This window comes from Etheostoma spectabile, chromosome 8 (genome assembly GCF_008692095.1).
Source record: "Etheostoma spectabile isolate EspeVRDwgs_2016 chromosome 8, UIUC_Espe_1.0, whole genome shotgun sequence".
NCBI lineage: Eukaryota > Metazoa > Chordata > Actinopteri > Perciformes > Percidae > Etheostoma > Etheostoma spectabile.
In genome coordinates, this window is record NC_045740.1 from 12309605 (window position 1) to 12333811 (window position 24207).

General features: G+C 40.3%; 2 protein-coding genes across 3 annotated transcripts in view; one reads left to right on the forward strand and one right to left on the reverse strand.

Moving 5' to 3' along the window:
- Nucleotides 1–1786: 1786 nt before the first annotated feature.
- plekhg7 (pleckstrin homology domain containing, family G (with RhoGef domain) member 7) lies at nucleotides 1787–18742 on the reverse strand. Of its 2 annotated transcripts, none has more exons than XM_032522503.1 (17): nucleotides 18472–18742; nucleotides 17045–17819; nucleotides 15575–15597; nucleotides 11439–11557; nucleotides 10427–10467; nucleotides 9929–10030; nucleotides 9441–9590; nucleotides 9067–9162; nucleotides 8107–8205; nucleotides 7478–7591; nucleotides 5739–5913; nucleotides 4723–4838; nucleotides 3412–3499; nucleotides 3238–3317; nucleotides 2983–3136; nucleotides 2734–2831; nucleotides 1787–2061 (listed from the first exon to the last, which is right to left on the reverse strand). In XM_032522503.1, exons 2-17 carry the CDS (start codon nucleotides 17681–17683, stop codon nucleotides 1951–1953), a joined length of 2205 nt encoding a protein of 734 aa, XP_032378394.1. In that variant the 5' UTR covers nucleotides 17684–17819; nucleotides 18472–18742; the 3' UTR covers nucleotides 1787–1950. The 2 variants fall into 2 exon arrangements, with proteins under 2 accessions (XP_032378394.1, XP_032378393.1); XM_032522502.1 differs by having other exon boundaries at nucleotides 11439–11566.
- A 3302-nt stretch (nucleotides 18743–22044) lies between these two features.
- Nucleotides 22045–24207, forward strand: part of itpr2 (inositol 1,4,5-trisphosphate receptor, type 2) — a 63243-nt gene continuing 61080 nt past the window's right edge. The window contains 1 exon segment of the mRNA XM_032524195.1: nucleotides 22045–22447. Coding sequence (XP_032380086.1) covers nucleotides 22356–22447 — 92 coding nt within the window. The 5' untranslated portion in view covers nucleotides 22045–22355.

The following is a 24207-nucleotide window of genomic DNA, read 5'->3' on the forward strand; positions in this document are numbered from 1 at the left end:
TGTGTGTGTGTGTGTGTGTGTTGTGTGTGTGTGTGTGTGTGTGTGTGTGTGTGTGTGTTGTGTGTGTGTGTGTGTGTGTGTGTGTGCGCGCGCGCCAAGATGCACTGTATGAACGTTCGCTGCTCAGAACTCTCTACTCTCAGTATCTCTCTCGGCGTGTTGTTTGGGGATGTCGGTGCTGCTTTCAGGTGCAGCGGTTGCTGTCGGTTCTCTGTCCAACCTGTGTGCAGCTGAGGACACTGTAAAAGTTCCTTCCTGCATTGTATAATTTCTAACTGTTGACAGATATTGGTTAGATCTTTTGTGCAATTGTCTCAAGACTGGAGGAGGCGAAAACACTGTAAGCCAGGCAACAATGCAGGCTGTTCTGGCATTTTCCAACAAACGGCTCGTTTCAGGCTGACCAAATTAGCTCTTTATGCTTGCTGTATGCTTAAAAAAAAACAATGTCCATTTCAGTTGTAAGCTCTCAAGAACACCTGTCTTGTTTAGTGTTGCATTGGTTTTGTTATGTCTACCTCAGATTGGCACAGGAAAAGCACTATTTCTAAACCTGAGAGATCACAGATATTGTGTCATTGCCTGCATTTGATCAATGATTTGTAATGTATCTGTCAAGCTGTACAGTCCCTTAAACCCTAGAGAGATGATTTGCACCTTATTGTATTCTGGGCTCGTTTTTATGAGAACCCAGCCACAAACGTATGACCACCAACTTTATACAGGCTTCAGCATTTGTTGCCCCGATGTATTTAACCGCTCATTAATACTAAGGCTGTCATAATTATCTTTGTAAATGTTTGTAATGAAAGAAAAAAAGGAAATATATAAAACTTGTGGATGTACAAACATAAACAGTTAAAATGTGTGTGGACTCATCAGTGTCTTACTTTTTTTTTTTTGATTACAAAAAAGGCCCCACAGATCTGTACACACTAAATTGTGGCTTGCTTTGTGTTGCTGTCAGTTATCATGCATGATGACTTAACCGGCCCTTAGCGATGACACGCACCATGTATTACAACCGTCTCTGTGATCTCAGTATACCTGAAGGGACGAGAGAAATGATGCAATTTATGTTCACATGCACCAGTTGATTTTCTAATTCATCATCATGAAAAACCTAAATAAAACTACTGTATGTTTCTATTTATCTTGTGTTCATTTTTTTTATAGACAACAACTCTTACAGACATTAAAAAGTTGGTTAATTTAAGAAATGCATTATGCTTTTAAAAACTAATACCCTTTGCAGTAAAACATTTTTTATACTACATTTTTTTCAGTATTATGTTGAAAGTGGCTAATGTATTTAATCATTGCTTAAAGCATTTACACAAAGTTTTGTGTTGGAGTTTGTAACATTCCAAAATCTTAATTTTGACCAAAAGATTTTCATTTTCACTGTTAATGCATATTTCATCGACTACTAATAATCGGTATCGGCCTTAAAAAAAAGTATCGGGTCAATCCATAAAAGTCTCATCTCGGGGTCTATATAGTAGCTCTTCTGGAGCTTATGATCATGAGCTTGTTTAGCATATGGGAGATTGGTCAGTTGTCACTGAATTATGAATGTTCAAATTTTACTTTAAAGCACTTCTGGTACATGTTTTTTTCTAAATTGACACTACTGGACAATATCCATTTGCTGATGAAGAGCATGTGATATGATCATACGCTCGGAACTGCTACGAAATGGATCTTGAGGTAACACTGATTTGCTGAAAAGTGAACTTTATATGAAAAAATCAAATGTATGTTCTCAGGAAAAACACTCAACATATTTTACTACATAATGAGAGATTTATTGTAAACTACTGCAGCAGCTGACTTTAAAGGCAAGCATTAAGTTTACAAAATGATCCTATTGCTAGCACAGTCATTTATAAAAAACGTCAGGAGACAGTGAAGTGTAGAGGCATTTCAGACGGCTTGTGGTGCTGTTGGTCATATCTGTGAAGACTCCAGCCACAGTGAGGAGCTCTTGGCTCGTGGCTGCTGAGAGTCCAGCTTCAGCAGCGCCGTCACAGCGCCCTCTATCTTTGACATCCACACTTTCTGCAGAAAGTCACACATGAAGGTGTTGAGAAAGAGAAATGTCATCAAGTTTTTTATCCAGCAGTTAGCAGCTATTGGGATGGTTTGCTCATGTGACAGTGATGTTCATAGTGTTTTCATTTGTAGAGTGGATTGATATGAGCCCCAGCTACAGCCCCGTACATGTAAGCTCAACCCCGACCAGTTACTTAAACTATTTTCCTCCATTTATAGAAAGAACAAAAAGACTTTAGAGAGGCAAATAGTTAGACGTTAATGTAAATGAAAATGTAACATGCATAAATATGTTAACTAATGAGTTCCTGCATTGCAATTTATAAAGTAGAAGACTAACTTGCAGAAAAAATGCATGCACATTTAATACAAAATACATTTTCATAAAGAAAACCCCTGGCCAATTTCAAATATTCTATGTCAGTAAGTAATTGCAAGCATACAAGGTAAATCTAATTTACTGTGGAAGTGATGAGTTGGTTTACTTTAAAATCCTCTAAACTCGCGTAAAAAACTGCCTTGATTAAAACATACTGTACATTTCAAAATATTGTTGTGGTTCTTTGTGAATGTTGTTGCTACACAAAAAGCACACATTTTTGGAGATAATTAACAGAACAGAACATAACCGGTGCTCTGCCAGCTCGCCTTTTGGAATTCACTGTTGAGGTAATGTACCTTGGCAGACTCTGACGCAGCTTGCAGGATGAACGCTCCGATACACTGCTGGTAACGGTTCTGATGCATGATTATGAAAGAATGAGGCAGTCCCGACGCTACAAAGAAAGCACAAAATTGCAAAAAAAAAAGAAAAGAAGGTTTTATCAAGACCCAGTCTGACTGTTTTCGATTCTGTTGTGTGCTCTCAACAAATGCTAAGGGTGCTTGAAACCCAATGAAATCAATAAGAAAGAATACTAATATTACTTGAGGCATTGAGCTGATCAATGTTCTTGAGCTGGAGTCGGTCCAGAGAGATGGGCTGGTCCAGAACCGTGAAGGTGCATCCCTCTTTCAGGAGATGATCCAGCTCCAGGTTCTGTGGCATCCTGAGAGGATTCGGCTCTGGACCGATAGACCGCTACACAGGAAGACAGGACACAGTGTGAACGAGTATAGCCATACACTGAAAGTCTGTCAAGGTCCAGATCAGACAGATTACAGGACTACAGAGTGACAAACCTTCTTGTTCCTCTTTATCTTTGTGATCAGCAAGAATTCGTCAAACAGGAACAGGTAAACATCGTTCAGCTTTGTGTTCTCTGGTGATCATCCGAAGAAAGATGTTGTGAGATTTTACTCAAATGGAAGCACTGAGCATGTAAAATGTGTTGGAGCGATGCCAGCTGTACAAACCCGTGAGCCCCATTTTCCCTTCGTGCAGCAGACTTCTGTGAGAAAGGAGATTCTCCAAAGTGACAGCCTTTAAGAGATGTTTCAGATTCTGAAAGGGAAGCAGTCAGTTAGGTAAGAAGAACACATTTTTCACCTGTTGGCACGTTAACTGATATCAAAGGATCAAAGTTAAAATGCGACTTTTGATTTGAGATATCAGATTTGTAAACTGAATGTGCCTTTGGAACATTGGATGAATGGTGGCTGATAACAGGCAATGTAGATATTGCATTAAAAATCAGACACCCACTCAGATCAGCTGGTATTCTGTCTATAATGGAGTGGTATGAAAATTTGTAAGTGACCCCAAACTTTTGACTGGTAGTGTGCACATATACAGAGTATGTATACATATATACTCTCAGCAAAAAAAAAGAAACGTCCTATCATTTTTATATTTTAAGCAAATTAAACATCTGCAAATATTTGCATGAACATCAACTAAGACATGAACTGAAAAGGAAAAAAAAACAGAAATGGAATAATATGTCCCTGAACAAAGGGCAGGGGGGGGGTGTCAAAATCAAAAGTAGCTCTCAGAATCTGGTGTGGCGACCAGCTGCATTAAGTACCGCAGTGCATCTCCTCCTCATGTACGGCACCAGACTAGCCAGTTCTTACAGTTGTTTTTGCCATTCTGTACCTGTCCCACAGGTGTGACATTCAGATGTACCGATACGAGCAGGTGTTGTTACACATGGTCTGCCACTGCAAGGACGATCAGCTGTGCTTCCTGTCTCCCTGTAGCGCTGTCTTAGGCTTCTCACAGAAGCAATGTTGCAATGTATTGCCCTGCCCACATCTGCAGTCCTCATGCCTACTTACACCATGCCTAAGGCACCTTCACACAGATTAGCAGGAACCCTGGGAGTCTTTCTTTTGGTGTTTTTCAGAGTCAGTAGAAGTGTCTCTTTACTTTCCTAACTTTCTTATAACTACCACCCTTAATCTGTAATTGTCTACTCTTTTCGATAGTTCAACATGTGCATGTTCATTAATTGTTCATGGTTCATTGAACAAACATGGAAAACATTGTTTAAAGCCTTTACAATGAAGATCTCTAAAGGTATTTTGATTTTTACATAAGTATCTTTAAAATACAGTGTCTTGAAAAAGGGGCGTTTCTTTTTTTGTTGATTATATACGGTGTTTAGTGTTTTTTGCCCCCAACATTGTTATGCTTAGGGTTAAGGAAATATATATATATACATATATATATATATGTATATATATACTGCATATATAAACAAACAAACACATAACCACACAGACCTCAGGAAAGAAGGCACGCTTGTCTCTCTCCCAAACATGCCGCCACACCAGGGCATCTCTCAACTGCTTCACCTTCTGGTAGTTATCCATCCATTTGACTTTTCCCTCTAAATCACCTGGAAGCAGAGAGGCATCCTTTCAATCAACAAAACAGAAAAAACCTCTGACTGGAATGTATTTAACTAACTACCAATACTGCATAGGTTTAGGATCAATCAACTACTTTTAAAGCCATGTACTTTAATGTAATTTATCACACATCTTATTTCAAATGGCAGATCCATTGTTCTTTAGCACTGATTTATGAACTTGTTGTGTTTTCCTGTATAGTGATGGTTGCCTACCAAACACAGGCGTAACCGTGCCGTGACTCGTGGAAGATTAATAGTACACTCAGCTAAATGTCCCCCCACACCCAGAGGACATTGCCCGACACATCTTCACAGTGATTACAATACCTATCTTAGCCTGTGCCGCTCTGCCACACCTTTTTAATGGCTATTTTAAATTCAGTTAAATTTAGTTGAGATGCAGTGCTGCAGCACATTTCCCACAGCCTGTCTATCTAGTTACAAAGTAAACCGCCACAACAGGTCTGCAGGCAGAGGCATGCTGTGAGAAGTAAACGGTCAGGGCTCCTGGCTGCCGTCCAAATCATGTAGCCTGTTTGCCTGAAAAGACGTAAGCTGGTCTGTTTGTTTGAGAAAGATAACCTACTCACATTGGCTTGACATGCTTTTGTATCTTATTATGTTTGTCAAACACCCAAATGAAGAAACACTTAAGTCACGGTCCGCTAAATGAAACAGCTAATACGGCTGACACAGGAATGTTCAGCTTGTGATCAGCTATAACCCTCTACCCTACAGTGTGCTTACTCAGTTGGTGAGAGGCTGCTGTTAAGCCAGTGCAGAAATACTCAGATGGTAAATTACATCACTGGTTTATGTCAGTGAGAACATGTTGTGTATTGATGCATTTTTCAATAAAAAAGGGAAGTAGTTCAAGGAGCTCACATATAGATGTGTCCACTTGCTCTGCTATGACCTCCAGGCCTCTGGTCTCGTCCTCCGTCTGGCATCTCTTTGCAATATTCCGCAACAGCAGTGGGTATCGAGTTAGCCTCTGCAGCGGCGCCACCAGCAGGTCGCGCAGTTGCAGTCTCCGACACTGATCGTTCCTCTCGCACCACTGGGGAGAAATAGCAAGGACAGGGTGAGAGAGGAGGGCTGTCGGCGAGAGAAGGAAGAAGGGTGAAAGGGTGGTCACGGTGTTTGTTAGAACAGAGAAGTAATGGAGGGGGATGGGGGAGGGGCAATGAAAAGCTTGTGAGATCTACCAAAACAAAAGCCCTAACAAATACAGAAGCATGATGATGGTGGTGTGACGGCCCCAGAGTCTGTTGCCTTGCGTCTTTGTGCTGTGTTATTGTTTGTGCACTATTGTAGGCTTTTGGATTACATGGTAATAAGGTAACTGGGAGTTCCCAGGTTACTTAACCCCGCCTGCCCACAGGCCAGTCTGTCTGTCCCTTCTCCCTGCACCAGCTTGAGTTCACCTTTGTTTTGTTGCTTCTTTTGTTAACACTACCACAATGCATCTCACATTGTTCATTGCATTCACACATCCGCATACACCACTGATCCTGACTTTTATATTCCATTGTCTTTATGTTTGCAGTTGAAGTTAATAGATGTCAGTTTATCAACGTTAAGTTTGCAGTGTATTCGCCCCCCTTTGGTCAAAAAACAGGGAATGTTACACAAGGGACACAGGGTCACATTCCTCTCTTTAGCGGGCATTGATGACACTGAACTGGTTGTTTGTGGTTAAGGCTGTGCTGTGTCCTCTCTTATGCCGCATTCTCGCCCATGCTGCGTTCTCTTATGCTGCTTTTTATTTACCGTGGAAGTCAGGATCCGGAACTGAGAATGACTTCACACGCGAGTTGATCATGTTCCAGTACAACAAGTTGGACAGAGCTCTAGCCAGGTTAGCCATTGCTAGCAATACTAGCTACTAGTGGATAACAACTCCTTACGCTGTATTTTGTGCATACAAACAATGTACAACTGGTTTAATGAGACACAAATAATACAAATAAGACAGAAGTGCTGTTAAACTATTCACTCTATATTTCTCTATGCTGTCCAAACTACATGTAATCTTGACAACCCCCTCCATGGCTTGCTGTTCAAACACAGGAGCACTTTCAGTGCAAGACTTATTCTCCCAAAATGCACCACAGAGTGCCACAGGAAGTCATTCCTGCCTGTGGCCATTAAACTATAACTCCTCCCTCTAAGTGTCTGACACACAGACCCTTAGTGAGCTTTAAAGTGGACAATATTATCTGTTTTATGCAATAACACTGGATTAAATTATAATGTGCAATACTCCGCTGCTTCTATTTATTCATTATTACTGCTCACCATTTCAATTCCTAATTATAAAATTCCTTTAACTATGTAAATACCGTACATATCCACACTCCTTATATTTCTTTTATATATATCTCTACTCTGTTCTGTAACTCAGAATTGCCCTTCAATAAATCAATAACGTATTTCTGATTCTGATAGATAGATTCTGATTTGAAATTGCTGATTTGGAGATTCCAACTTCCAAATAATCAAGGGAACACACCATTATACTTTGCAATGTGCCTGCAGTGATGTTGAGGTATATGGCGTCCCTGCCCCTTCTCTGACTCATACACGCAATTTAGCTGCCTTCTGTGAGTTCCCTCCTGTACCTTCACGTAAGATCCAAAGTCCTCTCTGGGCTTCAGGCTGTCCAGATAAAGCAGAGCCGTGGAGTAGTTGAGGCAGTACTTTTGCAGGCAGTGACATATGCTCTCCTGGAAAACCTGCCAACAGATAGGAGTGTTATACAAACATTAGACTACAGACTGCTAGGTCACATCATCCATTAACCTGCAAATAAACAGATCATAAAAAGGTAAGAAGAAGATACCAGTCTGGGTACAACCACACCATTGACCCTGTGAGTTCACAGTACACATTATCTAGCTACTGTGAGGTTTGTAATGCATAATTTAACAGTATGATGAAAAGGTTTCAAATATTTTCCTTGATCTTTGGAGTAAAAACTATTCATTATCAAAGAACATATTAAACTATGATTGCTGTGAGCTCTTCAAGGCAACCTGAACTGGCAAGCCATCAATGTGATTCACTCATGAATAATGTGTACGTGTTTCCAGCATACATTTAGACAAGTTTGGCCTCAAGTGTGAAATGTTTCCCTTGAGTCCAACATCTTATCAGTGGAGTTTTACAATTGAACGAAGAGTTGAGCTTAAACTGCAGTCCGAGTCAACGTGTTTGTGTTAATGTGTGTCCACGTGTGAGTCCCACTTGCCTTGCTCAGCAGCTCCAGCAGGGTGGGCCCGCCACCGTCCGTAATCTCCAATGTGCACTTGATGACGCGGAGGAGGTTGCTCAGGAACCCAAAGCTCACCTGCAGCAGAAAACACTCAGTCAGTGTCAAGTGTCACCACACAGTCATGCAGCACTGTCATACCTGCCACGTTCAGTTTGTTATTAGAAGAACAAAAAGAACTCATTTTCGAATGTATTTTCCTCTTTTGTGTCTTCTGAATCACAAAGGAATTCCAAAAATAACTAATAAAAATATGTCATTCCCTATGAATGGTGCAGTCCTAAAATATTGAAGGTCTCTTTGTTTTCACCAGTAATTGTAGTGTAAATGTGAGAATATAAGTGTCTTCAAGTAAAAAGGCAAAAACAAAAAGGAGTTGATTTCCCATGAAAACAGACATGGTGAATGAGGGATGAATGATTTAACAAATGAATGGGTACAGACTGACCTCAGTTTTAATCTTGGGTGCCAACAATGAGAACACTGTGCATGTCACACATGACGTTATTGTTTTGGATTGGTCTTTACTTTTATGGTTTTAGACAGCTGTTGTTTTTAAACAATTTGTATGATTTTATTCTAAAAGTTTTTCAAGTTATCTGTTTCAGTTTAATTCTGATTGGCAGACAATATCATGTGTTTTCTATTTTGCTGTTTGTCTCTCACTAATTGCTATCGGTGCTTCTTGAATGCAACAAGGCTTTCCTGGGTAAATAAAGCTTGAAGAAATAAATAATCAAAATAACTAATCTTTTCATATAAGAGCACTTTTTTTTAATAGTAACAAGAAGAGAGATTTTCTGTCTTTTACCTTTTGATGCTGCACAACAACAAAATGTTCTATTATAATGCTATGAAGGCTGCATTTGTTTGTACTTATTGACAAAACACGCCTACAACTAACAGGCCTTGTGCTTCTTATTTTGCATCAAGTCTCACCAGGCAAAGCTCATTAAGGTTTGCAAACAGCCTCCAGGAGTCGACATCAATCAGGCAGTTCCGCGTGTGCAGGTTTGTGAGGGTAGCCGAAAACACCTGAGAGCAACAAAGCAGTCAGAGAAAGAAAAGCCTCAGGCTATCTGTTCGGTTGTGCTAGCAATACAATCCTCCGCTGTAAAGAATAAAAACACAAAGCAGCAGGTGTTGGCTTTCTCTTGGGTTTGGTCTATTATGTGTGGTTTGTGTGTGTGTGTGTGTGTGTGTGTGTGTGTGTGTGTGTGTGTGTGTGTGTGTGTGTGTGTGTGTGTGTGTGGTGTGTGTATGTGTGTGCATGCATGTGGGTGTGCATTCTGAGGCTTTGCACGGACAGTCACCTCTTTGAGAACCATGAGCTGATCCAGGAAGTAAACACACTCGCTGGTGAAGAGTTCCCAGATGGCCTCTTGTCTCTTGAAGCCCTTAGGGTCAGAGGCGACGCTCACCTGGGAAGACTGGTCCCCCAGGAACTCCGCCAGAGAGTATTCCTGCAACCAGATGGCCAGAAAGACAAATTGAAAGAAAACAAATGACTGTATAAAAACAGTATATTCTGTTACTATAAAGTTCTTATTGCGTGCAGGTTGGACTGGTTATTGCCTAGAAATTCTGGTTCTTGCATAACTTTGTGTCATCTAAACGTTGCGGGAGCTTCCCTTTAATTGCCGTCCTGTTATTATCTATTTGGATTCTAAATCTGGATCTCTTAGTTCAAACTGTTTGCTTGCATTAGAAGTATTTCCAAAGTCAGAACCAACATGAGGATTTAGCTAACAAACAGTAAGGATACTTAAGGCTTTTGCAGCTGACAGTGCTCATTTCTCACCTTATACCTCTGTAGGTCAGGATTTCTCCAGTCTTGAATCTCTGATGTTGAGAGATATTTTTCAATATCTGATACCGTGCCTGTCTGTGACTTCCCTTTAGTCTGAAAGGTGAGGGAAAAGACACGCAGTTATCGTATATGGGCAGAATTTGAAAAAATTACTTTCAGTTATGGAAGTGATTGATCGAGGAAAAGGGCCTGTTTGCAAAGTTATTTTGTTCAAATATCTCTTTACATGACAGTGTTGAAAACCTACGTTTTTAAAAACTAAACTAGTAAGTTTGGTTTAAGTTCTGCATTTCAATATATTGACCGATAACAAAAGCTGTGTGGGGCAAAAGGGATAAGAGGAACCACACTAATCTGCTTTGAGAAGTGGGTCAGAGAACAATGTCCAAACAAACGGCCCACAGTTATTACAAAGTGCATCAAAACAAAACCCTAAGCACACCATTGGCACCAGCCGCACACAACAACAACTAACAGACAAACACCTACCGTACTACGCCTTGAAAAGGGCCACTTTGACTTCTTTGTATCTGCAACAAAAATCATAAACATAAAATACAGATTATGAACAAAAGATCAAGCAAGAATGTGTGCTGTGCAACAGATGGAATTAGAATCAAACTAAACAGTGTGTTAGGGTTATCACTGGTGGGGCCTTTGTTGCCTTTGTTATGCAAATATGAAAGCTGGAAAGCACACAAATAGTGTAGGCCATGTGTTGCTTTTTTATCTTTGATGACTGTATGCTGATTAACCTTTTTAATCTGATGCCTAAAACTGTGTTTAGTGCTAGGTCCAATTATCTACCTCTCAAAGTCTCTAATAAACTTCAAATATGGAGGTTTTGCATGTTGTCTTTTTTTTTTTTTTTTTTTAAACCAGGAATGTTTGACAATTTTGGTATGAACAATTGCATTTGCGATCTATGACAAATTATATACAGAATAACGGGTTGACTAGAAAAATTATGTTTATAAGATGCTATTTATTAAAATTCTAAAAGTTGTCAAGCATGAAAGCTCATTACAGAACAGCAATTCAGATAATGCGCACAAATACTGAGGGGCTGACAACAGTAGAATACAACTAGAATATAATACATATAAATCAACATTTACTCCCAAAAAATATTACTTGGATTTTTCTTTACTTTACTAATCCGCCTCCCTTCAAAGGGGTCAAGGGTCAACACCTAGACTGTGAATTATTTCCAAAAGCATCATAACAAAGGCAACTAGTTAGAGAATTGTTTCCAGCCACAAAAAAACAACTTTGACGCTAATATCTTGCTTAGATTGCCTCAACAGCATGGAAGGACAGGTTACAGCCACACACATGGTAGCTCATTTTGCTCTTCGGGACTCGGGGTTATTTATTTTATTTTGATTGACAGTGAGATACACCAATCGGTACATGAGGAAGCATCCATAGGGTAAATCAGCCACTTGATTCACATAGCCAGAAGCGATACCATTAAACTATATATAATGTAGAATTTTACCAGAGAAGTTTGAATCATTTAAAATGTCAGCTGCTCCATTTGATACAAAAAGGTCTCCTGGTGAAACATCCAATCCGGGCAAGCTGACCACCACGGAGCTTCGTCTCCTTTCTTGAAGCCTAGGGGAAATGTAAACAGGTGTTACGTCTTTAGATGGTATTCCACTTCTTTTTTGGCTGACAACCACACTAACATTAAAACTGGCAGGCTGTTATGCTTGACATTTTCAAAACAGCCTCACTGGACATCTGAGATTCCCCATGACAAGAAGACCCACTGTTATTCTACTGTAAATGTAATACAGCACAAAGAGAATAGACAGGAAATAACAGAATTCCTTTTGTCATTTTACATAGTTGAAATACCACTGAAATACCATCTGCATTGTGCAAATTTGTGATTAACATGAGTAGCAGAAATAAGTGTTATGTGTGCATAGCCGATTAATGGATCACCCTATTTGGGGAGAGGGAGTCCGGCTGCCAGTGTGTGCCAGTTATAATCCTCTTGGTCTCCTTTTCATAGTAAGTAACTGAGGCCTGGTTGTGGCTGGAAAAACACAGAACTGCCTTTTAGCCTTAGGCAAAACTCAAAGCTCTGTTCTCAAGTGCTTTGACTTATCCTCTGATGTTGCACTTCAGGGATTACTGCTAAAGGTAAAATGGAAGCATTGAGATGAAAAACCAAAGACCCTCATAAATGTAATTCAATTATTTCATAGGTGGTGTGCGTGATATTAAATGTGCCAACTAAATATTTTGAAAGGGCATGGCCACATTCACATTTTCCTTTGTTACAAAAATGAAACAATTCAAAACGTAGGCGGCTTGATTGTTGACTGTGGGATTTCAACAATAGCAATCCATACTGTGCCAATGCTAACAAGCGGTTTCTAGTCATTTAACATGGCTGCAGTCAGCAGAATTACAGTAAGCCGCACAGCAAGCTTACCGGACCAGACAAGCTGGTTTAGCAAAAGGTAAGGTTCCCTTTTAGCACGCCGACACTGATCGACAGCTGGTCAGCGACCTGCGTCATCATGCTGCGGTTTCATTTCTACATTTCCCAGGGTCTTGCCTTTGAAAAGAACAGTTTAAGAGTTCAAAAGCAGATGGAAAATGGTCTGACAAAGGAGAAATAAAAACAAAAGTGGAGTTACAGAATCCACTTCAAACCAATGTTAGATTGTAGAGTAAACAGGGGCGCCTGGGTAGCTCACCTGGTAGAGCAGTGGCCGCAGGTTCAACTCTGCCCTGCGGCCCTTTGTTGCATGTCATTCCACCTCTCTCCCCTTTCATGTCTTCAGCTGTCCTATATAAATATTGGCTGATATATATACTGTATATATAAAATGGTGTTTATATACATATATATACTAATTATAATAAGTAATAAGTACAATGTGATGAACAATGAATGAAGTGAAAATTGAGATTGCAGAATTCATGTGAGGGATAAAAAAAGAAAAGAAAAAGCCATCGGTGTGATTCAACATGTGTAACGGATACGGCTGTTGAAATTAATCATTGCATCGAGATGCGGACCTGGACGATTCTGCATCGATGCGGTGACAGACCATAAGCTATTATTGCCTACTGATGTTACTCGTTGATTTTCCAGTTGCTGTTTTTTTTTTGTTTTTTTGTATGTTTTCTGCTGTGTTCAGACGTTTCTACATTCAGGGAGTGTCTTTTTTAAGAGCAGATACAATGAAAAGAGGCAAACACACATATCGGACTGCTTGAATTTGCTGATGAAAACCATGTGCAGCAATACATAATAACATTAAGGAGGTGACACATCGTGATATGGAATCGATTCGAATCGTCGACAGGATAATCAAATCCAAACATGAGACCAGTGAAGATTCACACCCCTAGTGACGGTTACGGCTGGGCACCGAACGTCGATTCTTTTATGGCACCGACCAAAATAGTCCAATCCAATGGGTATCGAAAAATTATTTATCTTTCGGTGCCAAATTTCGGTTCCAAAAGCCGCCAATTATCATGTAGCATACTTGTGTGTAAAGACCTAAAGTTGCCGGCAATTGGCTGTCTAACGTAACCTAAAACACGTCATGTGAAAGAGATACCACCACCACCCCCTGGAGGATTTCTGAAGATACTCGCACTCGCACATCTGTCCTCTCTGCATATTGACAGAGAGCGGAGCTCCGACACACACACAGACACAAACAGACACACACACACACACGCAAAAGTGCAAACAGAGTAAACTTAGCAGTGGTTTCTATGCCCTGGTGACTGACTGACTGGTTGTGGTTGTAAGGCAAGGCAACTTTATTTCTACAGCACCTTTCAGCAACAAGGCAATTCAGTGACATTCCTTTGCACTTAAGTTAGTTCTCCATTAGTTCAATGTTGACAACAGGACAGTCACCAAGTTTATTGTTAAAGGTTTGTGTCATTATGCAGTTTGCACTAAAAAGTCTTTGTTGTTTACATACCTTTGCATTTTAGTTAGCTCAATATAAGCCTGTACATAATGGTATTTGTTTATTTATTTATTATTTATAATATGTTCATGTTGTAGCAAAAAGGTTTCTCTTTTTTTGTTAATTTTGGCTAAGTTCGGATTGATACCAATCCTGAGTATCTGACTGGCGTACCCCTTTCCAAATGCATAGACAGTGTTATTAATGTTACTCTGAGTGAGCAGTATTACCAACATTTTTTTTTTTTTTTGATAATTGTTTTGATTCACAATTAAGGTGGAAAATAAAAGGTTTGTGTTTAATGTATTTTTGTTGATGTTGAAATTGATCGTTACGGAACCGGCATCGAAATGGGCAACCGGATCAAAAGATTTTGAACAACGCCCAGCTCTAGAGATGGTAAAGGTTATCAGGACATGATCGGACCATAAGGAAGCCTGGCCTACAGAGAAGAGCTAATAACCCTGTTTATAATAATCCAATAAAGTGGAGCAGAAGTCCAAGCAAGGGGAACAATGCTGTTACTGGTTCATCTCTGTCTACCATTATAAAATTGGCTTTGTAGACTTGACTTTCTCCCTCTTATAGCTCATAATATCCCCTCATACAGTAGCTGCCTCTGCACATGCAGCAAACGAGATTAACCCAAAAACACATGTGACTGCAGGGCCAACCTGTACACTATGAAGATCTGCTAGTCTGCAACTGAACAGGAGAACACTGACATGTTTTTTCTCAAGAACACTTTTGTTGAACTGTGAAAGCACCAATTGTTCATTGCTCCCGATGGCAGGGGCTGTGTTCTCCCCAGGTAAACTGATACAACCCCCTCCTCCAGATCAATGTATAGGCAGGCAGCGATGCTACGACAGACAATAGTCAGCAGCAGCACCTGGGCACTGTACAGGATGCGTGGCTAATGGGACAGTAAGAAAGGCACAATTACTCCTCTAAACCAGGTCAGTGCCTCCTTGCTGTTCATTCCACAGCATTCTCACAATGACACCTTGTTGTTGTGTGACCACTCAGAAAGCTTTCTCTGTGTTAGCCTCTCTGCCACCGACAGTACTTGTAAAAAATGGGTGTTTTGTTCCCCGCACAACAACAGAAAATAATGATGCCCCAAAAACAAAACTGTCCCAACCAATGGCTCGCAGGGCCCAGTCACTGTAAGAGGCACAGAGCCAGGGTGCAATTACAGGGACAAAAGCTGCCTAATTATCCAGTGAGGGGAAGAGCCTGGCAGCCCATTAGGAGGGGTGTGGGTGGCAATAAGAGAAAACATCATTAATGAGGGTTTATCTAGCCCATACATAACCATGGGACTCTCAAAACGTAACCCACCAAGCTTATGCTCCATTAACAAAGACATGAACGACAATGAATGAACAATAGGGCTCCTTAAACCAAAGGTCCAATCATCCTTACTCACGAGCATAGAAGGCATGGCATGATGCTGAATGTTGTAGCTCAAATTTCCGGGTAAAGGCAATGATGTCACACAGATATTTTTGAAACAGCTGTGGTTTACTACGGAAATTAGAGATGAATCAAAAAAATGGTATACTGTATGTGCACATTGTAGTCCAGCTTATCAGTTACAGTAAATGTTTTTACTACATTCCTGATATGCAAACAGCCCACAGACAACATGCAAAAAAGTCCAAGGTACACATACCTATTATGGCAAAGCTCGTTCTCCTGCAAAAAGAGAAGAAATTCTGCGTCAGTCAATGAAAAACATTTAAATTGTAACCATTTTATACGCTAAGCTATCACTATTTGCTGAACTGTAAATGTGCTGAGATGATTAAAGTCTCCTCAACATGCTTTGAAGTTCCAGTGTGTAAGCAAAACAAGTACAAATCAGATACACTTATTTTTATTTTTCAATGGTCTGAAGTTTCCAAAGCTGTTATTATACTATTTACATGCCACAATAGCACTATATTACTGTGCATTCAGCATTGAAAAGAGGGTGCAAAGTCCAACTCCAACGACACCCCTATATCAGTTTCAAAGGCATTCAAATTTGAGTCAGTGTTTTAAGTGGTCGCTTGGATTCAAAAGCCTCTGATATCTGAGGAGAATTTCGGGACTCTATTGAGAATGTGCTCGGTTGAATACCACGAGCTGATGAATAGATCTCCCCATTATCTTTTTCCATCGCTCACTGACCCCTCTATTATTGGGTGACTGCTGACTGCGGTGAATAGGGGCCCAAGGAGAGCACTTCCCAGGGTCCTCCAGGCGGTGGGTTTGGTCAGAGCTGTCAGTGCATGTAACTGCTGATTCATTTGCTGTCAAAAGATCGCATTGTGAGTGACCACCGCAGGAGGTAAGGCAGAATTAGGGAGAGAAGGTTTCCGCAAGGAAGGAATTTTTAACCATTTAATTTATAGGCTTTGGATAAAAATCCACAACAGACTAAAGCTCCTGACACACCAACCAGACGGCTGACCCTCAGCAGAAAAGGCAGTTGGACTGATCAGTCTCCACGAGTTGGTCAAAAAAGTTCCTCAGAACACACCAAAGCTTCGAGACGTAATACTTCTACGTAACAGCAGGCGGCACTAATCTGTATTAACGCCTAAAAATGAAAACCGGCAGCTGATTGGACAAACGCGTCACGTGGCTCTGGAATACAATGTCATATTTGACTAAAATAGTTCACCGAAATATGTTTCTGAAACAGCGAGAAATAGAAAAATTAGGCTGTGCAGTTACTGAATCGGTCTTCATTTCAGATCCACAAAGGTCAGTTTAAAAGATTTTTTTGCAGATTTTGAGAGACTCTAGTCACACTCACTCTGCTCTTCGTTTCCGGGTTAACACTCTACCAATCAGATTGGTAATTTGAGTCTGATTGCCGGAAGTTCCCCTTCCAGCCAAACATGTCAGGTCGGCCAAAATGAAGGCCGACGGCCCTTCCGACGGACGACAGCACGGAACACACTGAAAAAGTTTTGAGTCACTGACCTCGCCAGACTGTCCGACGGACGATTATTGGGTTAGTGTGTCACAGCCTTTAAGCACATGGGTGTGGTGGTGATGGTGGGGAGAGGTTGTGCGTGATGATTAGAGAAACAAATAATTATATGCAGACGTTCTTTATTTAAAATCTCACAGTTGACTGGTAAAAGCTCACCTGTTCTCCATTTTCAGGAAATCCAAAATCTTTATGAATTGTAGGATGAGCACTGCTACATTCTTGTCTCTTGGAAGTGCCATCGTTGTCAAAAGTCTTCAATCTACGTGAGCTGGTTCTCTGTCGGCCGGAGCAAGAAATGGGCCGATGATTGTTACAGATCTCTCCATCAGAGAGTGGGCTTGCTGCAAGAGGAGATTGACCTCTGTGTACTAGGGACAGGGGGCTTATGGGGGGTTGTGGGCCCTCAGAGGAAGGCTGAGTGCTCTCCATCATGACAGGATCCCGGATATCCAGAGGACGTCTAGTACTCCTCATTCTCCTCAAGGTGGGAGATGTGGAGATGCGTGCAGGGGCCTGCCGGTCAAACTGGAAGAAAGGTGCGACCAAGCCATTGGTGTCCACCAGGGACGGATTTCTCAGCTTGGAGTGTGTCCGTGTGAGATCTATGTGCATTATGACCGGGTTGCTGGTCTGACACTGCTTGTGCTCAAAAGGCCCCCAGTCCGTTTGTGTCTGTGCATTTGCCACACCTGTGGTGACAACTTCATTTCCAACCCATTCAATGTAACTCCAGTCCAGCTTCTTCTCAACATCCTGGTCTTCATCCTGTAGAATAACGTGATTCAGCGTAGACATTATAACCTCAAAGGCATTGTAGTGCAGCAGAAAACGTGGGATCTAATGGCCTGGTCGCTTCGCCTCCTCTGAGTTACAGTCAGGTGATAATCCTGTTGCATTCCAGCACTGTTCACACCGTTCACCTCTCAAACTCCTGGGGGGGGGGGGAGGAGTAGAACATGTGTCAATACCCACAAGCAAAATGAAGCAGGGTTTAAAACAGTCAGTTGGCAGTGAAGTACCCTTAAAAGGATAAAGTGCGTATTAAGTGCCGAGAAAGGCGCCTTTAAATAAAATGAATTATTATTATTATTATGTGTACGTTAACACATCTGTGGGAAGGGGGGCATATCTGGTGGAGTAGACTTAGCCAGTGGGGGAACAATTTATTTCAGTGTACAGTAACTGCATGGTTGTCAATCTAAGTCTTGACAATGTGGTGTGAGACACAAAGAACCGAAAGCAGCCATGCCCTTTCATTTCAGCTTTCCTGTCCCAGACTTGTGTCTGTCTGGTCAGCTGTAGCCTATACACTGGTAACGATTTTCTCTTTTGGTGGCCGACTAAAGGTAGGCTACAACGCACCAGGTTAGGTCAATTTCATTGTTTATTCAAAGCCGCGCGAGCAGTTAACTCGGCACATCCACGAGGCAACAAAGGTAGGCTTAAAGAATGAACAATGTATAAGGACGTTTACAGCGATTATCAACTGCGCTGAATTTAATCAGATAATGAAATGATGGTGATGAAAGCAGAAACCGCACGTGCTTTGAAAAGAAGCTCGTAAGAAAGGCCGGTTTACTTACATCTGCCGGCACCTCGCGACGACTTGAAGACTGGCGGTGAAGTGAAGTGATATCGGGACAGTCCAGCTGCTGTCGGAGGTAAAAGGAGCAGGTTCAAGATGAAGCTCGTAGATTTCAGAAGGAGAAATTATCCTACGGGGTTTAGGTTTCTGACAAAGAGAAGAAGGGAGGGAACAGGTCTGCGTGGTGTGGAGTGAGGGAGCGTGGCTTCGTCCGGAGTTGGTGGAAAGGTGCGACTGCCCTGCTTCTCTGCCTGCATCAACACTCACTTATTCTCTCTCTCTCTCTCTCTCTCTCTCTCTATCTCTCTCTCTCTCTCTCTCTCTCTCTCTCTCTCTCTTTCTCGCTCTCGCTCTCTCTCTCTCTCGCCGCCGTCTCTCTCTCTCACTCTCTTCTGTTCAATTTTTTTTCAATGCAAAGGGGCTTTATTGGCATTACAATTACAATTCAAACAGTAGGCATAAAATGAACACAGTTAAGGTGTTACACACCATTAAGGTTGATTTATATTGATCATGAACATATGTCGTGTGTGTGTGTGTGTTGTGTGTGTGTTGTGTGTGTGTGTGGTGTGTGTGTGTGTGTGTGTGTGTGTGTGTGGTAATACATATTGGGCAGCAAGATATGACTGCTTCTCCCAGAGTATTTTAATTTAGAGAGGTCATTTACCTTTTTAAAATCTGAGATTACGAGTTGAACTTGATAAATGTTCCTATATAGGCCTTATATATATATATATATTATATATATATATATATATATATATATATATACAGTGTATATACATAAACCCTTTTAGTTATATTGTATTGACTTTACATACGTTCAAAATGTGCCCCTATTTGTCTTATCACTCGTTCTCACTATTGACATTCAATTCTTAAACTTTTGTTAAAAACGTCATCATAAATTCTTTGATCTTTTAAAATTATTATATGCATGTATTATAGTAATAATGTGTATGGAACAATTTGTTTTTCTTTCTTTCATTACAGTAATAGTGATATAGTTAAGTAGGCCATGTTGGAAGAAGTACTCCCTTTAATTCAAATTTTAGCAAAGAAATGGGCTTGAAGTGTCAAAAGTCCTAAAATGTAGCGTAGTCGAGGTATAGCCTACAGTAGCCTAAAATGCAAAGAATGCAAGTAAAGTAGGTTTTCTATTGTACAGGGTGTATATAGTGTAGTAACATGAAAATAATGTGTTTTTTCTTCCATTCCTAGTTTTATTACAGCATACTTACAGTACACTACATGCTTTTGCAATAATATATACACATACATATATATACTGTATATATATTTTAAGTTTGCAGTCTTAGTTCTCTCACCATATGAGCACTATTTTCTGTTTTTTTCTAAGGTGTTTTGTCAAAAGGACTTTTACACACATCAGGAGATGTGACTTTCAAGCAGACATAAACTAGTTTGTGTGCCAACATGAAATAATTTTACAGCATTAAAAAGGTCAGTAGTAATATGTGATAGAAGACTAGGCTATGAACATCAACACCTTTTTCATGGACACCAGGGCATTTTTTGGGATTTCTCCGGTTTCACTATTCCTGCATTGTTTTTTTGTTTTTGTTTTTTTAAAGTGAAATTATTATTATTTTTTTTAATTTATCTATAATGTCTCTGATATCCATTAATGTTTATGTCTTATCTTATGTTTACCGACAACTAGGCCCTATATGTTTAAATGTGTGTCACCCTGAATATGACTGAGGAACCACTCGTTGGTACCAGGATGATATTAAAAAAACCTTCTGTCGTCCATTTCATTTTTATTTTTTTTATTAACAAAGAACAGTTACATAGCCGGTATGTACATACACAAAAAAGTCAATACCAGAGGTGCACATACAGAAGAAAACAAATACATGTAGAAAATACATAAAGTAGAAAAGAAAAGTGTTGTACAAATTCAGTCAAATGTATCACCGGTACATGAGAAATGTATCAAACCCAATTCCAATCTTAATTGCCTTCTTATTCTTAATGTCTCTTATAGTGTTGCTGCATTGGTTCAGCATGGTTTGGAGTCTGTCCATTTCTTCTTGTGAATATGGAATTTTCCCAATAACAAGATTAATTGAACAAAATAAACAACATCTTTATTCATCTCATTGCCTTCAAAACAAACAAAAATATATTTATCCTTAAATCGAATGGATTGCCCAGCGTTCCGTCCGATAAGATGTTGAACATTAACCCAAAATATTTTAGCACATATGCAGTCTGTGGTCCGTTTGAGGAGCGCAGCAGAATTACCTGTTGATTCAGGGAAGTGAGCACTAGAGGGCGATTTAGGTCTGATTAAGGAATTGCCTGTTTGATTATGTCTATGGTGTGACCCCTTTGAGGCTTGATCTCTAGTGCCCTCTGGTGTCTTTATGAAGGTACTACATGGACATGTCCTAAACCACTGACAACCTTCTTCCTTTAAAAGCCTCTGTCACTGTTTCCCTGCTGGTCATTTGGACCACCTTCTGCAGTGCAAAGGTTTCAGATCAATCAGATAACTAAAGGAATAAACGTTAGCTCAATTAATGGTGGCTCTTTCTTCAGATGTGTTCACGCCTGCAGTGTCATGGTTATCACACATTTGGCAAAATTGGTATGTTTTGTGGCTCAAACTTTCAAAATATATCAAATTTCTTACAGAATTATCACCGTTACCCTTACCATCACTATCATCATCATCATCATCATCATCATCATTATTGTAATAATCATTATAGTCATTGTCAGTTGTAAGAAGAAGTATCCAGATACTTTACTTAAGTACAAGTACCAATACAGTAGGCCTACAACACTATAAATATACTCAGTTACAAGTAAAAGTCCTACATTCCAAAATTTCCTGGATTCTGCATCACTTGGCACACGTGTTTTATTTCATAGAGGAAGGAATAAAAATTCAAGGAATGAAAATAGGTGCTGCGTCATTAATGTCCCAATAAGCAATAAGCATTTTTATTTTTTTTGACTTAATTTTAGATATAGCCTAGATGGAACAGAACGTGGCAAATTGCAGTCCAATTTACAGTAATTTAGTGGTATGTAGCCTACATTTAACACATGTTTATACCAGTATTGTGGACATGTGCAAAATTACACAAATTTGGTGGTGGTTGAGTTTGAGTGATGAAAAAACAGGAAGATCAGGAAATTTGAAAGGTGTGGCCGTTGCACTGCAAAATTGTGTGTCTAAGCAATGAAAAGTGAGCCACAGTTTAGTCCACACACTGACTGTTGTTGTGCTGACTGTGTGAAGAGTTTTGAAACAGGTGACGTCACTATTCATAAATGTTTATGCCCATATATTCAGAAATCCAATCATGCAACATTCCAATAAAAACAACAAGTAGGCCTGGGTAATCTGTCAAGCAGACTTCATGATACATTTGACCTATTATGTAGGCCTACACTGCGATGCAAATTTGCTTCTAACAATTATATTTTTATGATTTTCAAGAGAGCCTGCATCGAATAAAAACCAAAACATGTCATTGAACGGAATTCGTCCGCAGCCTTGACAGCAGCAGTCTCCTCCCCCCTGAAGTGGATGTGAAGACGAGCACCCTCCGGTTTGTCTGACATACAGGAAGAAGTTGAAAGAGTCTAAAAACACAGTGCTGTCTTCAAAACTCGCCACCAGTTTCTTTTGCACTTTCGCTTGTTGTCCCCCCCCCCCCCCCCCTTAGTCGACTTGCTGAAATGCAGAGCTGGAATAATGAAGGGGAATCTGAGGACTGCTGCTGATCTGGAGGCTCTGTAACGTGAGGATTACTTCACCCGAAGAGAAGAAGTACCAGTCGTTTTTTTTTTTTTAAATGGAGAAACCGGGGCAAATATAAAACGTATATTGATTGAGCGAAAATGTCAGAGCACAGGTCTAGTTTTCTTCACATTGGAGACATTGTGTCTTTGTACGCGGAGGGCTCGGTGAATGGCTTCATCAGTACTTTGGGGTATGTACGTTCCTCTTACGTGCCTTTACCTTTTTACTCACTGGGGACTCCATATGGATTAATCTTCATGTATTTACTACTTTCACTTTGCATCTGACACCACTTTGTGCCTGTCTTCGTGTTCACTGGAAACTGCTTTTAGGCAAAACCTAAAGTGCGACCTGTGGCCAAGGCCTGTCAGCGCGCAAACTGCTGCCTCTCCGGAAATTCTTCCCGTTTACGCAAATGTAACAGGAATGCAAAGCAGCGTGTTACCCAGGTAGAAAAGTCGTAGTGGTTCCAAGCAGATCATTTGACTGTGGTGCCCAAAGTAAGGTCCGGGGACCTAGAGGGACGACTGTAAGTGGTGCCGGGAGGGGCCTCAGCAAAATAATGGAGTTTCACTACTATCATGTGAAGTTAGGATAGTTGTAATGCATTTTAATGGTGCTCACACCGTCGCACCTACAGCATAAAGTTACTCACTTATGTAGACCACTAAACAAAATACTTAAAGGTCCAGTGTGGAACATGTTCAGTATCAAAATCGGTGTTTCCCGTTCACAAACCTGTCCGTTTTCATGAATATTTAACCACCATCATCAGATCCCAAGTATTCCTGTTGGCTTGAAATTTTACATTACCATTAGCATGAACTGGGGTAGATGCTCCATATTCATGCGGAATCTTGAAATACGTTAGCCGGTAAGGGACATACAGGATATACTGCTCCGCCTTTTGCGTTTTCGCTGTCACATGATAAACTCATAGGTGCTGCTAATGCTGATAAAGGGTATCGTTGCTCCCCGGCCCCAGCAAGTTTGATGGAGCCACACGTATTTAATATCTAAATTTCAGGAACAGGACTCTTCTTCTTCACACAAAAAAAATGATATTGAAAAGTACAAGAGACCGGCTTTTTGAAGTGTAAAGGCTACCGTGGGTTTAATACATGCTTTGAACTGCGTGGTGCGAGAGAGTTGATTGCGATATATGATCTCAACTCTAGATGGGAAAAATTCCTACACATTGGACCTTTTAATAGACATTTACAGATCTAACCCTGAATGAACACTGCATTGTCTCCTTTAATAATCCTATAAGGATAGAGCAGGGCGATTAAGTAGAAAATCAAATATCACATTTATGACCAAATGTTGATATTGTGGCGATATTGTAGGGTTGACTATTGGTGCTTTCACAAAATATTAACACAATATGAGTTTTTATAAATAATCACCAATAATGTGGATACAATGACTTACGTGGGTAAAGGCACACAGTAAATTGGCTATTAAGTCAAGTTCAGAAAATTAGATCATTTTAGTGTAAGGCAGCCTTTAAAACCAAGAAAAGCCCCTACTTGTGTCCTATCACATTATTACAATATCCAAAATGTAAGATACTGTATATATGTAAGATATCAGCCTCATAATCAATGTTGATATAAAACCAATATATTGCTCAGCTCTATATAAGGATATCTGTTATGTACGTGAGTAGTTGAGGAAACCTTTTCTATGTGGAGAGCGTTTCATACACTTTTCAGGTGTCCTTGTGATCTTATAGCAGCCAACTTTAAAAGAGATCTGAGCCACATTAGGATTTGGGACAGAGTGTTTTTTTTTTTTTTTTAAAGCATTGTTGACCAACCCTAGTGGTCAGGACCCCTTCAATGGGCCAGAAGATAAATCTGAGGGCCCACAACTTAAAGGGGCACTATGCAGTTTTGGCTTTTTGCTCGCAGGTTTAGAGTACCCCCTGCAGCTTTGGAATAGATA